The sequence below is a fragment of the Anolis carolinensis genome, chromosome 5 (genome assembly GCF_035594765.1).
Source record: "Anolis carolinensis isolate JA03-04 chromosome 5, rAnoCar3.1.pri, whole genome shotgun sequence".
NCBI lineage: Eukaryota > Metazoa > Chordata > Lepidosauria > Squamata > Dactyloidae > Anolis > Anolis carolinensis.
The window spans coordinates 149,570,204-149,585,125 of NC_085845.1; the positions used below are offsets into that span (position 1 = coordinate 149,570,204).

General features: G+C 38.4%; 1 protein-coding gene and 1 non-coding gene across 4 annotated transcripts in view; both read left to right on the forward strand.

Moving 5' to 3' along the window:
- The window catches only part of mon2 (MON2 homolog, regulator of endosome-to-Golgi trafficking), a 79,020-nt gene extending 65,832 nt beyond the window's left edge, over window positions 1-13,188 (forward strand). For all 3 annotated transcript variants that reach the window (XM_062982542.1, XM_062982543.1, XM_008111085.3), the window contains 3 exons: window positions 74-281; window positions 3,180-3,262; window positions 4,453-13,188. In XM_062982542.1, the coding sequence (XP_062838612.1) occupies window positions 74-281; window positions 3,180-3,262; window positions 4,453-4,616 (455 nt within the window). In that variant the 3' untranslated portion in view covers window positions 4,617-13,188. The remainder of the gene's footprint in view (window positions 1-73; window positions 282-3,179; window positions 3,263-4,452) is intronic.
- mirlet7i (microRNA let-7i) lies at window positions 11,139-11,250 on the forward strand. Its single transcript, NR_129821.1, has one exon. It is a non-coding gene; the product is annotated as a microRNA let-7i (primary transcript).
- Window positions 13,189-14,922: the final 1,734 nt, after the last annotated feature.

The window sequence follows — 14,922 nt, forward strand, 5'->3', positions numbered from 1 at the left end:
GCTCTTTCCAATAGTTCCTTTAAAGCAAAATATTAGGATAAGGAAGTTAAATGCTGTTATTTATTTATTTCAGAGGCAGAAATAGATATTCGTATGCGAGAGGAATTTTCCAAAATGTGTTTTGAAACATTGCTTCAGTTTTCATTCAGTAATAAAGTAACTACTCCTCAAGAAGGCTACATTTCACGAATGGCGCTTTCCGTTCTCTTAAAGCGATCTCAAGATGTACTGTATCGTTACATAGAAGATGAAAGGCTGAGTGGTAAATGTCCACTTCCACGGTGCGTACACCAGTTTTGCAGATACCTTGTTTTCAATTTGTGCCTTCAAAATAATTATTTGATATGCACTGATCATTTGTATTACCTAATTCAATAAATAGCACTATCTGTCACGACCCAGGCTGCAGAGCACCAATAACCATACACAGAGGCCAGAATCTATCTAATATCTTTATTGAGGAAATATATAAAGTTAATAAAAGCAAGTGTAGGAAATAGTTCAGAAGTAGACCTTTCAGGAAAGGTCAAAATTAGTCCAGAGAAACAATGTCCAATATGAAATATTAAGGTCCAAAGTTGTAATCCAGTAACCGAAACACTCACTTTGCCAAGCAAAGTGAGGGGAGATGACAAGGTCCTTTAGTCCATGAAACTTAGGCAAGGCAAGGAAATAGCTTGATTCTTGGACACAAGGCTTAATTCAAGGCAACAAAGAACAAGGAGCAAAAACAGGATCCGTGGTAAATTCGTGGCGAGGTCCGGAAAGTAAGGCAAGGTCCTGGGAAACAAGGCGAGGTCCTGGGAAGCAAGGCGAGGCTGGAAACGGGAGCGTAGTCCACACACAACCTACTCCCGTAGTTGACGAATTGACTCCGCAAGATTCCTACGAGGGCAAAACACCTAAGTAGGGTCTCGTTTTCCCGCCAAGGAACAATTCACTGGGGAACCAGAACCGAAAACCATTCTCTGAGTCCAGATGCATGACTCCCTAAAGTTTCCCATGGGAAGCAGGCTTAATCAGCTGAATGCTTGGCAGCGATCCTAGCGCTCCTGCGAGAAGCCTCCTGAGCGCTTTTCTGTTGTTTATAATAATCACGGCGAGAAAATGGGGGAGATTTTGACTCAGGGCTTGTTTGGCAGATTTCTGGAAGACAAATCTCCTGCAGGTGCAAGGGCTCCAGTTCTGGCTGGGAAAGTTCCAATTCTGGCTGAAACGGTGGAAAACCTAAGTTTTCCTCTTCATCTGTCATAACAGCGCTAGGAACGGGACTACATGGCCCATGAGTCATCACACTATCCTTCTTCCGTGGTGTTCCTATGAGTCAAAAGGCTTTGCAGATGGCAGCAATGCTGTTAGTAGGGTCTCCTATGTTAGGGAGTCAGACTGAATATGCCAAACAGCTGCTGAGCTACAGCAGTAGTGGAGTGAGACACTAATGGAGGATCTCTCATAAACAATGACAATTACACCATAACTAACAAGTTCAAATGTGAAAGGAAAATTTGAAGTAGAGCAAAAGATATTATAGGAATATGAAATATGGGAAGCATGAATTTGGAGAAGCTACACATAGTACGTCAAGAACAGGGGATGTATAAACTTTGCAATTCTTGGGATGAGTGCGCTAAATTGGAGAGGAATGGGACATTTTGATTCAGACAATTACATAGTGTTTTACTAAGGAAATGACAGTCTAATAAGAGATGGGGTGGCATTAATAATAATGGGAGGTGTAGCAAAAATAGTCACAGGATATATAATGTGAAGTCTGATCATATCAATGCAACTTATGGGGAAACTATCATTAAAACCATAATCCAAGTTTATGCTCCAATTATGGAGACAGAAGAAGAAATTGAAAGAGTATGTGTTTCTGTTTAAGAAGTTGATCAAATAAGAATTCTTGTTAATCATTGGTGATTGGAATGCAAAAATAGAAAATAGAGTAGACTCAAATCAGGAAATGAAGCAGCAGAACAACTAACAGAATTTTGTAAGGCTGACATGTTTGTTCATTGCAAATACATTGTTCAAGCAAAGTCCTTACATTTCAAACAAATATTGGCTAATGGAGCACACCAAATTATCTCAGGAGAAAATAAGTGTGCATTATAGATTATAGAAAAGCTTTTGATTGTGTAGATCATGAAAAACTGTGATTCACTCTTAAAGAAATCGGTATGGCACAACATTTTATTGTCCTGATGTGTAACCTATGCTACTGTATGGACAGAATTATGAGAAATAGAATGGTTTCCAATTGGCAAGATTAGACTCAGGAAGGAGGCATGAAATTATAGAAGTCATACCTACAATTTACAATATAGGCAGTTCCTAAGTTACAAACAAAATAGGTTCTGTAGGTTTATTCTTAAGTTGAATTTGTTTGTAAGTTGGAATAGGTACTCCAGCTAAATTATTTATTTATATATATATAGGGGGGGGGGCCTTTGGATTGCACAGAGAAGTGTTAACACCCTTATGGTGTTTGTTTTGCTGTCTGTGTCCCAGTTTAGAAGATTTGACCTCGCTTTCTGTCCCTGTCATGATTGGACTTGAAAAAATTGACATGTTGTAGAAACAAGGAGTGATGATAAAGCTTGAGTGGAGACACCTTTTCCCCATTATAACTCTTTGAGGAGTGGGTTTCCCTTCCTAGGAGTAGATTTCTCTCGCTCCCATTCTTAGCTATGAATTATTTGCAAGTTGGATGTTTGTAACTTGAGGACTGTCTGTATGCATAAAACACTATACTGGTAGCAAAAAATAGCAAAAACTTGGAACAATTGAAGAAAATCAAGGAAGAAAGTGCAAAGGCAGGATTACAGTTGAACATTAGAATACAAAAATAATGACCACAGGTGTTTTATGTAAAATTTTAAACAGAGGATTAAGACCTTGAAATAGTTTTAAGGTTTTCCATACCTTGGCTTGGTCATTAATCAGAATAGAGACTGTAGACAAGAAATCAAAAGAGGGTTGGGATTTCAAAAGGCAGTTATGTGGGAACTAAACAAGATCGTATCATTATATGCTTAAGGTTAGAATTATCCATGTCATCATATTTCCAATTTCTATGTATGGTTGTGAAAGCTGGGCAGTGCAAAAAGCTAATACATTTCTAAAACTTTGGGGAACCATAAATTCTCATACTTATTTTGTTCCCTCCTTTGTAGGCAACAAGTCACAGAAATAATATTTGTGTTAAAAGCTGTTAGTACCCTCATAGATTCTCTTAAAAAGACTCAGCCAGAAAATGGTAAGTAAAACACATAGAATAAGCTGTGCATGTAGTAAGTTGTCATGTAAGACTGTCTATTATAGTACCATGCATTCTATTTATTACTTAACCTAAAATATTTCCATATGTATCTTTCTATGGAATAAAATGTAATTCTAGTATGTATTTTATAATATAGATTTTAAGATCCTTTTTGGTAAGATTTTTTTTTACAAAAGAACTTATTTGTAAGTTATAGCCCTTGCATTTGGTAGCTGGACAGTTCAATGAGTGGTAGTCTTCTACATCTCAGCTGTAATTGAGGGAGAGCGGGAGATTCAAAGCCCGTATCTAAGGTACATGAAGGGAAATATCTCAACTTCTATATGTTCACTGTTGCTGAGAGGTTGGCGGGGCAAAAAGTAATTGTTGACTAATTGTTGACTACAATGGCCATCCTGGAAACTACACACCATTCAGCGGCCTGTTTGCAGAGCAGTAAGGAACCCCATGCCTCCACTACTATTGAATGCAACCTTTGTACACTCTCTTAATTACCTTGGAAAAGGCAGTTCAGCTAACAGTGGGACCTGGGAGGCTGCTGTGACAAATATCCACTAAAATTCGATTACTTTTTGATAACATGAACAGTGATTTATCTTCCTCAAGGGGAAAGGATCACCTTAGGACTTCATTCGTCACAGGCTCTGCCTTCTTCAGTTGTCAGAACTATAGTATTGATTGGCATTTCAGAATCTAGTTACTGGGGAGTTATGATGTTCTCTGATGCAATATTTGTGTGCACATGTATGCAGATTGTGTAGACTCACAGCCTTGAAATTCACTTCTTTCATCAGGTTTCTGAGGAGACCACCAGTGTAATTCCACATAGAGCAAATTCAGCCCTTAGAACTAATCTTTCACACAAACATCTATGATGGCCTCATATGGAACAGGGGAACCTAGGCCCTATTCCCAAATGTCCTTTTCTTTAAAAAAAAGTTCATGCATTGAAAAATACTTATGAAAATTCCAATGATTGACCATCCTATCCATTCACAAAAATTATTTCCTGCAATGCTATTAGTTTGATTAATCCTCTTCTCACCAAACCAAGTCTGGGTATGAAATGACATCCAGTTAATTCCTAGTCATAGAGAAGGACTTTACTCTGGGAAGGGGCGATTTAAGAAATTGAACAAAAAATAATGTTGTACATTTTGTTACAGTTGACGCTAACACGTGGGCACAAGTTATTGCTTTGTACCCGACACTGGTAGAATGTATCACCTGCTCATCTTCAGAGGTCTGCTCTGCACTCAAAGAGGCTTTAGTTCCTTTTAAGGACTTCATGCACCCACCAGCATCCAAGGTACAGAATGGAGAGTCCTGACGAAATAATTTTTAAAAACTCTTTTGAAGAAAAAATGCATCGATTAAAAAATTGTTTTGTTCTGATGTGAGACATCTTTAAGGAAATCTCATGTGACTTACACTTGGCAAGCAGTGTTGGCCGCCTTTAAACTGTACTAACCAGAACTCTGTGATTCATATCACGTCAAGCTTGCATCTGAAATGTTTCTGGGTAAGCAACAGTGCAGGCCTTTGACTGACTGAGTGGAATCCATTTTAAAGTACAGTACTTGCTACAGTAACTTGAAGTGGTGATTGAAAAGTGGGCTTATGTACAGCTTGTTGTTGTGTGTATTAATGATGTAATTAAGAAGAAACTTTGATTCATCCGGATTTATTAAGCAGGTGTTTTGCACCAGTTTTTTTCTAGTACAAAGTTGTACTAAAATTTTATGCAAGATGGTACTGTAACATTCCACATTATCTGTAACCAGCCTTTGTAAACAAAGGGAAGATGTACTTGCCTGTATAATAAATCATATAGTTTCTGTAAAAAAAAGTTGCATTTATTATTTAAAATTCTTTTTAAACATTGATAATGTTAAATGCTTGAAAATGTATTTATTATATGAATACTAAGTTGTATGCTTGCATTTTACTTAATATTTGCCTTCTTTGTTGGCAGATATGCTCATTCATATCTGATCATGCAACTGATTTTTTTCCTCTTTATTTTTGGCATATTTGAATGTATCTTACTGTGGCCAATGAATAATAATGCTACTAACAGGTTGTATGAATAAAGATAGCGGCAAACAGTCTGTGAGCTGCCATTTTGAAATAAATAGGCAGAAAATTGCTGTGTAGCACTCAAACACTACCATACCTCAGTTTGCTAAATATTTTATTGTACAGTAATCCTTTTTTTGAAGTTTTGCTTTTTTTAAGCTTTTCATTTGAAACATATATGTAATTGTTTTGTTTTGTCCCAAAATGGCATTGGTCACTATTTTTGAATTACAACTAAAGCAAGATGACTTCAAATATCAGCAATATTTTACTTGCATTTTATGTCATTGTTTGAATAATCTTAAATGCTTTGTTTTGTAATGTCTTTTTTGATCTGAAGAATAACTGTTTTACTCTGGATATAGTATGTGTGTGATAAAAACTAAGAAATGTATTTTTGAAGATAGTTTAGAGATAGAGTAAACTGTCATGAAACACAGTTGTTTGTTTCCCTTTACTATATCATGCAGCTAGTAGGTATTTCCTGTAAGACCTTTTCATTGCTGCAGAAATTTTCACAGCTAGCCACACTACTTAAATTTTAATGATTTTATATCGGTAACAACGTTAACCAGATGCATATTTTTTTCATTTATCTGTTACCTTCTATGAAAAGGTAATACGTAGTTAAATAGTAACTTATCAGAGAGATGTCACATTTTACAGAGTTGCAACATATCACTAAGGTAAGTACACATTTCATTAGCTACTCTTACATGGTACAGACTTGTGTTCTTTAATTTTTTTCTTTCAAAGACTCCATCACAACAATAACAGTTTATTGTACTTTGTTAACTTGCACCTTTTGCCTATTGAGACAATATTAACAAAAAGGCAAAAATGTATACAGAAAACCTTTTTATTTCTATACGCCTTTTATTTAAAAAAATATTTTAAAAAATCACTTGTAGCTACTCTCTCATAGTCATTCCCATAATTTCATTCAGGGTGGCTAATTAGAGAAGGTTTTCTAAGGGCAGATACATATGAGGTAAGTTAATATTCTGCTATTTGATTCCAATCATCAATAGGACTTTAAAGATAAACACTGACATTTTGAATAGGGCTGAAGAAGTGGAAGACAGTGCAACTAAGAAAGTAGTGCAGCTTTATGATCCCATCACCCAGGGATCATAAAAGAGGGGGGGTGCCTTTGCCCTCCTCTGAGACTGAGAGAGTGTGACTCACCCAATGTCATGCAGAGGGATTTGAATCCTGGTCTCCAAAGTCATACCCCAGTGTACAAACCACTGCACCATTTTGCTTCTCTTGTAAATAACACAGGATAAAACCAAGTCTGGTGAAAGCCAGTTATAAAAGCGCCACAGAACAACACGATAATTCCCCTGCACTACCGAGAGTGCCCATTAAAGTTGCAACAATAATTGTAAAAGAGGCCTCCAAATAATCATAATTATAATGATATATTGAGATCAAACAGAACCTCAGCAGAGGACATCCCTCAGGGCAGCCAAGGTGACATCAAATCAATTAAATTAATTTAAAACATCAATGATCTAGAAATGTCTAGTGTTGATTGGAAGATACTCACTTAAGCCCCTTGTCCAAGAAGGGGATTTACTCACCAGCCTATTGTCATCAGCTTTAGGGACCAGAGTACTCCTCCCCCCCCCCCCAGAAACCATGTGATTTTTCTCTAAAACAGTGGTTCTCAACCTGTGGGTCCCCAGGTGTTTTGGCCTACAACTCCTAGAAATCCCAGCCAGTTTACCAGCTGTTGGGCTTTCTGGAAGTTGAAGGCCAAAACATCTGGTGACCCACAGGTTGAGAACCACTGCTCTAAAAGAAAAATCTAGCACTACTTTTGTCAAGGAGGGAAACCATAACTTTTTGGACCCAATTGCCTATTATCTCCACTCATATGCCAAAATAATCCATGGTTTTTGAAATACACCTGAGCCCCTTGACCTCATTTCTCTGGTTCCTTTGCCAGTTCTTCATTGCTCAGCCTCCTTACATCTGAGAAATAAGAGAAAACTGCACCAAGGACTGTGCTCGTCCTTTCTCCCTCCACTGTTGGAATGCAACAAATATTGACAGTGGTTGTGTTGTTTTGTGTTGTTTCATGTATCTATGGCCGGCATGAGCAAACTTCAGCCCTCCAGGTGTTTTGGGCCTCAACTTCCAGAAACCCCAGCCAGCTTACTGGCTGTTAGAAATTGTGGGAGTTGAAGTCCAAAACACCCGGAGGGCCAAGGTTTGCCCATACCTGATGTAAGATCTTGCATGACAAGAGTCAACATGAGGATTTGGCCCCCAGTGATAATGGTTATAATGCCGTGCCTTAGGTGAGAATGATTTTCTTGCAAGTGGCAATAATATGGTTTGAATGAAAATTCATAGAGCTCAGAAGAGATGTATTGTAAAAAAGGAAGTATAATAAGAAACAACATCATCTATAACTTGCAGCATTTAGCCAGCCTTCTCTTGTTATTCGGTTACCTCTAGTTGTGGGAGTAGAAATAGCTGGCAAATCTTTAGGTCAGTTACATATTAGGAGTGTAGGATGTGCCAACAATGTGCTTAAGTTTCCAAATGAATTCAGTGTGTTCCTTTCCCCCATTTCCAAACCCCAGAGCCCCCCCCCCCCTGGAGTATTTTAAATATGTACAATGTGAGGCCAGAGATTCAGCCACATGTAGCCAATGGAGTTACTGATGGTTAGTTATGTATGATGACTTGAGTGATGAGTTATACCACATCTTATTTAAATGTGTGAAAATCAAAATGTATGAAAATGTTGCTATCTACAGCCACTTAGGTTGATATAGGTCCATTTGCAGGGTCACCAGGTGAATGTTGTCATTTCTATCATTGTAAATGTTTTGCCCTAAATGTGAGATTGCTAAAACACTAGTTTACATAACACTATTTTAAGTAGGGAAAATTAATTATGATTGGCTCCTTTTCTTTGATTATACTGTGTCGGCCAACCATATTTGTCCACTTATTTTAAAGTACTGAATGTTCTGCAAAAGCTGTAATATTCAAAACTTACACAAGACCATCTTATTTGTTGCTTTCTGCTACTTCCAATGCATTTATAAAAATCAATGTAGTAATGTACATGAACTACCTCACAAAATGCATCAATGTAGTGGTCTTTGGATTGGAAGTACTGTAGTTGTAGTTTGCAAGCCATCAGCTGCCAAATGATAGAAATTTCTATAACAAAGAGAAACAGTTGTAGTCAATGGACTCAAATATGGTACTGGTCTTTCAGTCCTATGGGATTTTAGTTTCATGGGTTGCATTCCGGTGTTGCTATAATAAATGAGAGACAATGGGCACAAATCGAGCAGTATTCTCTAGTCTTGTGAAAGCAGAAGATCTAGATTTGTGTTGGTTCCCATAGGAAGCATAGAATTTCTCTCTCAGTCCAAACCAGCCTCTCTAGAATATCTGTTGTCATTTACATGAAATCATTTATAGTATTGGGAGGGAGAAGGGACAGAAATATAGCCTCACATGATTTGTAGCAGTGGTGCAGTAATTTTTATATTTATTCAGTTCAATTATTGAACATGGACAAACAGCTTAAGTAACAGTCCTTTTGACATATGGGAGGCAGGTTAGAGAGGGTTTTAAGGCTTGGCCATTTTTAAAATAAATAAAATAAAACTAACACCCTCAAGGTTATTGGATGAAAAGACAGCATGTAAGTATAATTAATAAGGTGCTGGGCTATTACTATTAGAAAAGAGCTAGCCAGCGGGGCATTATTAGTACTTTTATTTATATAATAAATATGGTTACTAGCTAGCTTGCTTGTAGTGATTTAGTCAGTCCCTTTCCATAGATGGTACAGATACAATTTTTAAAAGTCTACCATAAATTATTAAAAAAAATTGTTCATTGGTTGTGTAACTGTAAATAATCTTAACTGTCTTTTTTCCTTGTTTTGCATAGCCTGTGAAGTATGAAAAAGAACAGATGCTTACTAAATTGCAGTTTGATTTAATTTGTTCCAGACTCTATAGATGATTACAACAGTCCAGTTTTACAGAGGATAACCAAAGGGCTGCCCAATCCAAGCCATTTAAAAATTAAACAAACCTTAAGCAGAGACAGAAGAGTCTGTGGCATCCTAAAAATGAACATTTATAAATCTACAAAGTGAAAGAAACTATCTTAAAGCTGCCCATAGTTTAGCACACACCGAGGAATATAATGCAGTACAGGTTAGGGTTGGTTTCCCATATCCACAGATTCTGTATCCACAGACTTCAACCATCCATGGCTTGGGAAAAATGTTTTAATACAAAAAAACAAACCTTGTTTTTGTCAATGTATATAAGTCTAAAAATGATATGCATGTATGTCTCATAGATCTTTTACATAGCCTGAAGGTAATGTAATTCATAATATTTTAAATCTAGTATGTCCATGAAACATTGCATGCACGGAACCATCAGAAAGCAGAGGTGCATCTATCTCAGCCATTCATGTGGACAATAATATAACATTAATAATAATAATAATGGATGCTCAACCTGTTGGTGAAGGTTATCATGGCCGGAATTACTGGGGAATACCAGGCATGAAATAATCAGGGCCAGCTAACACTTCCCAACAAAGGATTCCCCTAGGCAGGAATCAGCCAGGCTTTGAAACTGCACGGTTATTCAATGCCGATCAAGGTGGCCGATTTCAACATTCACACTTGCCACAAACAGATAAGAGTTCTTTCTCCTACCCTGGACATTCCACGGATATATAAACCCCAATAGACGAAGACGCATGCCACAGGTGTGGGCGAAACGTCAGGAGAATGCTTCTGGAACTGGCCACATAACCCGGAAAACTCACAGCAACCTGTCTCTATTCCGACTTCTTCAAGTATTCTTGAGCGTTTAGTTACCTATTAACGTGGTCAAGAGGGAGCAGAAGGTGAAAGGCCCATCCTCCACAAACGTTAGCTCCTGTACAGTTTCGTGTAGGCCTGAACTACATCTCCCATGACTTCTCAGCCGTCTCGCAGCCTTGGGAAGTTTTCCCGCCTCTTTTTCTCTCCCCCCCCTTCAAACGGCGAGTGAAAGCAGTCCAGTTGCCCGGATGTTGAGGCGGCCAGAAGGAATGCTGTTGAGGAAGGCGGAGAGAGGAGAGGCCCTGCCTATTCTGCTCGCCCCCCCTGCTTTTTCCTTGTTCAAAATGGCGCCGGCGGCCTATGACGGGTGAGTCTGGTCACGTGGTTGAAGCCTTTTTCCCCCCTCCCCATCTCTATGGTTTGGTCAGTAGGAGACAGAGAAGGAAGAGACGGGTGAGGTCCTCCTGAGACGCTGAGAGAGACGGGGAGGGCCTTTATGACCCTTCATTGGGAGAATGAGGGAGAAGGAGAAGAAATGGCGGGAGGGAGGCAGACAGTTAAATGCGCCTCAGAGAGGAACTGAGGCGAGTCCCGAAATGGCGCCTTTGGGCCTCGCCTGTGGAAGCCAGCAAGAGGAAGCTTTTGAGACGGAGGAGGCAAAATGTCCGAAGGAACCTAAAGGAAGGCGGAGAGAAGAGGCGGGCTTCCCCATCTCCCACCTCGCCCCTTTCCTCCCTCTCCCAGCCCCATCTTTCCCTCCTTTCCCCTTCATGAAAGGCCTGGGCGGGGCTTGCTTGTCCAGGCCAAGGAGAGGGCCTGCATGGTGTCTGCTGCAGATCGAGGATGAGGAGAATGCCTTCTTTCGGTCGAAATGTGGTTCCCACCACCATCGCCGCAACCGTTCCTTTGATATTTTCTTCTCCCTTCAAGATGGATGGGTCGGGCGCACCACGGCCCTGGCTGAGGTAGTAGTTTGTGCTGTTGGTCGGGTTGTGACATTGCCCGCTGTGGAGATAACTGCGCAAGCTACTGCCTTGCTAGTGCTGGTGATGATCGGCTGCGGAGGAAGACGCTGGAGGATATGAAGATCCCCTTTGGGTTGCTGTGAGTTTTCCGGGCTGTGTGGCCATGTTTCAGAAGCATTCTCTCCTGACGTTTCGCCCACATCTGTGGCAGGCATCCTCGGAGGTTGTGAAGTTTGTTGGAAACTAAGCAAGGGAGGTTTATATATCTGTGGAAGGTCCAGGGTGGGAGAAAGAGCTCTTATCTGTTGGAGGCAAGTATGAATGTTGCAATTAGTATTGAGTGTTGCAATTAGCAATTAATCACCTTGATTAGCATTGCAAAGCCTTGCAGTTCCAAAGCCTGCTTGATTCCTGTCTGAGGGAATCCTTTCCAGACATGAAACAATCTGGGCCAGCTGACACCTCCCAACAAAGTATTCCTTCAAGCAGGAATCATCCAGGCTTTGAGGCTGCAAGGCTTTTCAATGCTAATCAAGATGATTAATTTCAACTTTCACACTTCCACAAGGCAGGAGGCCTTTCTTCCAATTTGGACCTTCCACAGATATATAAACCTCACTTACTTAGTTTCCAAGAAAACCACATCTGAGGATGCCTGCCATAGATGTGGGTGAAATGTCAGGAGAGAATGCTTCTGGAACATGGCCATACAGCCTGGAGAGCTCACAGCAACCCAGTGATTCAAGCCATGAAAGCCTTCGACAACACAAGATCCCTTTTGTTTCCTCTGAGAGAGTTGTTTGCTTTTGATTGGGATGCGAGGCTTTCTCATTGTTCAGGGGTGGCATATGTTTGAGGGCCCTTCCACACAGCCATATAACCCAGAATATCAAAGGCAGATAGATCATCCACAATATCTGCTTTGAACTGGGATACCTGAGTCCACACTGACATATAATTCAGTTCAATGTGAATTTTATACAGCTGTATGGAAGGGCCCTTAATCTCCTTTAGGAGAGGAAAGCAGGATTATTGTTTCTTTGAAGGATCTGATCTTGAACCACCTGAGTACATTTGTGTCGTCTCTCAGCAAATACCTCATTTTTAAAATATGTCAGTTTTGCATCAGTAATAGACTGACAATTGTGTTGTCGAATTGCTATTTCATAAAATTGTTGCATGTTGACATCACTGATCTTTTGTGGAAAGCTGGTATGTGTTGTATACCTTGCATGTGGTAACATCTCACAACTTAGATTGTCTTTAGATGTGTAACAATATATACCCAGGTTAGGTATATGCACCTTGAAGCAAATGAATTAAATATACATCCTGTAACTGATGACTTTCAGATATATTTGAGTTGTAATTACAATTGAAATTTGAGTTTGAGGGGCACATGAATCAAACACATTTTAAGATACTAATGTTGAGTGCCCTTTGTGTAGTGTTTCTTTAGACTGTACTGCTGCATATAAGAAATGCCTTTGTATATACTTGAGAAAATCTTGAAAATCTTTTAAGTTTCAGAAAAGATAATTCAAATTATTATTTTTTTAGTTTTGTAACGTGAACGTAGCTTTCTTTATAGTGAAAGATGCTATGAGGTTTAGATTTAGAATTTACTTAAACTGGCTAGTGTCTCAAAAATCCTGTCTCTGTGTATAGTATTCCAAAAGCATGAAGAGTAATAATAAAAAAGTAAACTAATATGCTAATATCAAAAATTTCTAACTGTATCGATTCACAAAAGCAAAAATATCTAATGAAGAATGTATCAAAATTGTTTGGAGAGGAATTGTATTTTTAGAAACCTAAAGCTATACAACTCTTAGTTCATCTTTAATAATTGTGTGTTTTTGTGTGTATGTATCAGATCTCTTCAAAGAGTTGTAATATGGTTATTTTATGCAAGACATAATGGAAAAAACAAAACTGAAATAACCAGATTGTATGATTACTATAGATACTGTCACATTGTTAAACTGAAATTTGTTTTGCAACAATAAATATAAAGTTACTTATTAGAACTTATTAGTTACTTATTGGTCAGACCACACCTGGAATACTGTGTCCAATTTTGGGCACCACAGTTGAAGGGAGATGTTGACAAGCTGGAAAGCGTCCAGAGGAGGGCGACTAAAATGATTAAGGGTCTGGAGAACAAGCCCTATGAGGAGCGGCTTAAAGAGCTGGGCATGTTTAGCCTGCAGAAGAGAAGGCTGAGAGGAGACATGATAGCCATGTACAAATACGTGAAGGGAAGTCATAGGGAAGAGGGAGCAAGCTTGTTTTCTGCTGCCCTGCAGACTAGGACACGGAACAATGGCTTCAAACTACAGGAAAGGAGATTCCACTTGAACATCAGGAAGAACTTCCTCACTGTGAGGGCTGTTCGACAGTGGAACTCTCTCCCCGGGGCCGTGGTGGAGGCTCCTTCCTTGGAGGCTTTTAAGCAGAGGCTGGATGGCCATCTGTCGGGGGTGCTTTGAATGCGATTTCCTGCTTCTTAGCAGGGGGTTGGACTGGATGGCCCATGTGGTCTCTTCCAACTCTACTATTCTATGATTCTATGAAATCAATAGAAAGTTCATTGTTTACAACTTATTGAGGATCTTGCTTATATAGTTGGCCTTCATAGTTTTAAAACACATTGTTGGGTTATCTTAATAAAATTTTATATGGTTAAAGCATTCAAAAGTAGAAATATTAGGTAATTTTAGAAATTGTTAAATTAAGCACATATTCCAGATTTGAAATTCCAGTGCCTTAAGGTTCGGATTTACAGGATGATGCATTTAAAGAGGACATAATGGAAGAATACATTGTGTTTGACACTAGCTAAATGGTGGTGAGAAATGTTTAGCTTGTGATACCTTGCTAATTGTCATTCAACCTTCCCGAAGTATAGTAAAAACTTGGACATGGAAAGTGTTAAGATAATTTTTTTCTGATCAGATGCATGAAAGGAAACTTTCTGTTGTTAAACACAGTCATTTCCCACCAGCTGTAATGGTTTCATGTTGGTTTTCAAATATAATTTCTGTCAAATTGTACTTGGAAGAAAGAAAGAAATGCAATAAGTAATTCTCTCAGTATTATTAAAACAACAGAAATAGTGGCATCCCATGAAGAAAGATTGGGACACGTGTTTCCAGATATGTGTGATTAATATTGCAGTTTTCTAAAACTAACTTCAGAAGATTGGAAAGTATTCGTTTAAACACCAGGATTTTTTTTTGCAGGTGAAATAAACTTTGAAAGAATCTTTGCAGATTTTCTCAAAACAAATTCATGTGGTGTTATTGCAATATAATTCAACTTTTGTTACTGAGCTAACTTTGATGTTTGTATTTTATTAGTAATTCTTTCATTATCACTCAAATGTTGGGAACCACATTTGACCTCTTCATGCCAAAAATTATTAAACATACCATGTATAAGATTACTGTTAAGCTATGCATATGAAGAATATGTGAAACATTAATGAATTTTGTTTTTAGATGTTGGTGCCATCTCTAAACTCATTAAATTGTTATCCTAGTAAATCTGTAACAAGCATTAATTTTTAAAAATTGTAAAATCTCATAAATACAACAAAGTATAATAGAATTCCCTATTAATTAAATTGTGTAAATGGAAATCTTGCTTTTAAAAGTTAGATATTCTCTTAATTCCTATGAATTTTGTTTAAATATTTTTTTCAACAATAAATGAAAGGAATGTAAATAAGCATGTAGCTCAATGCATTTTAATAATCGTAC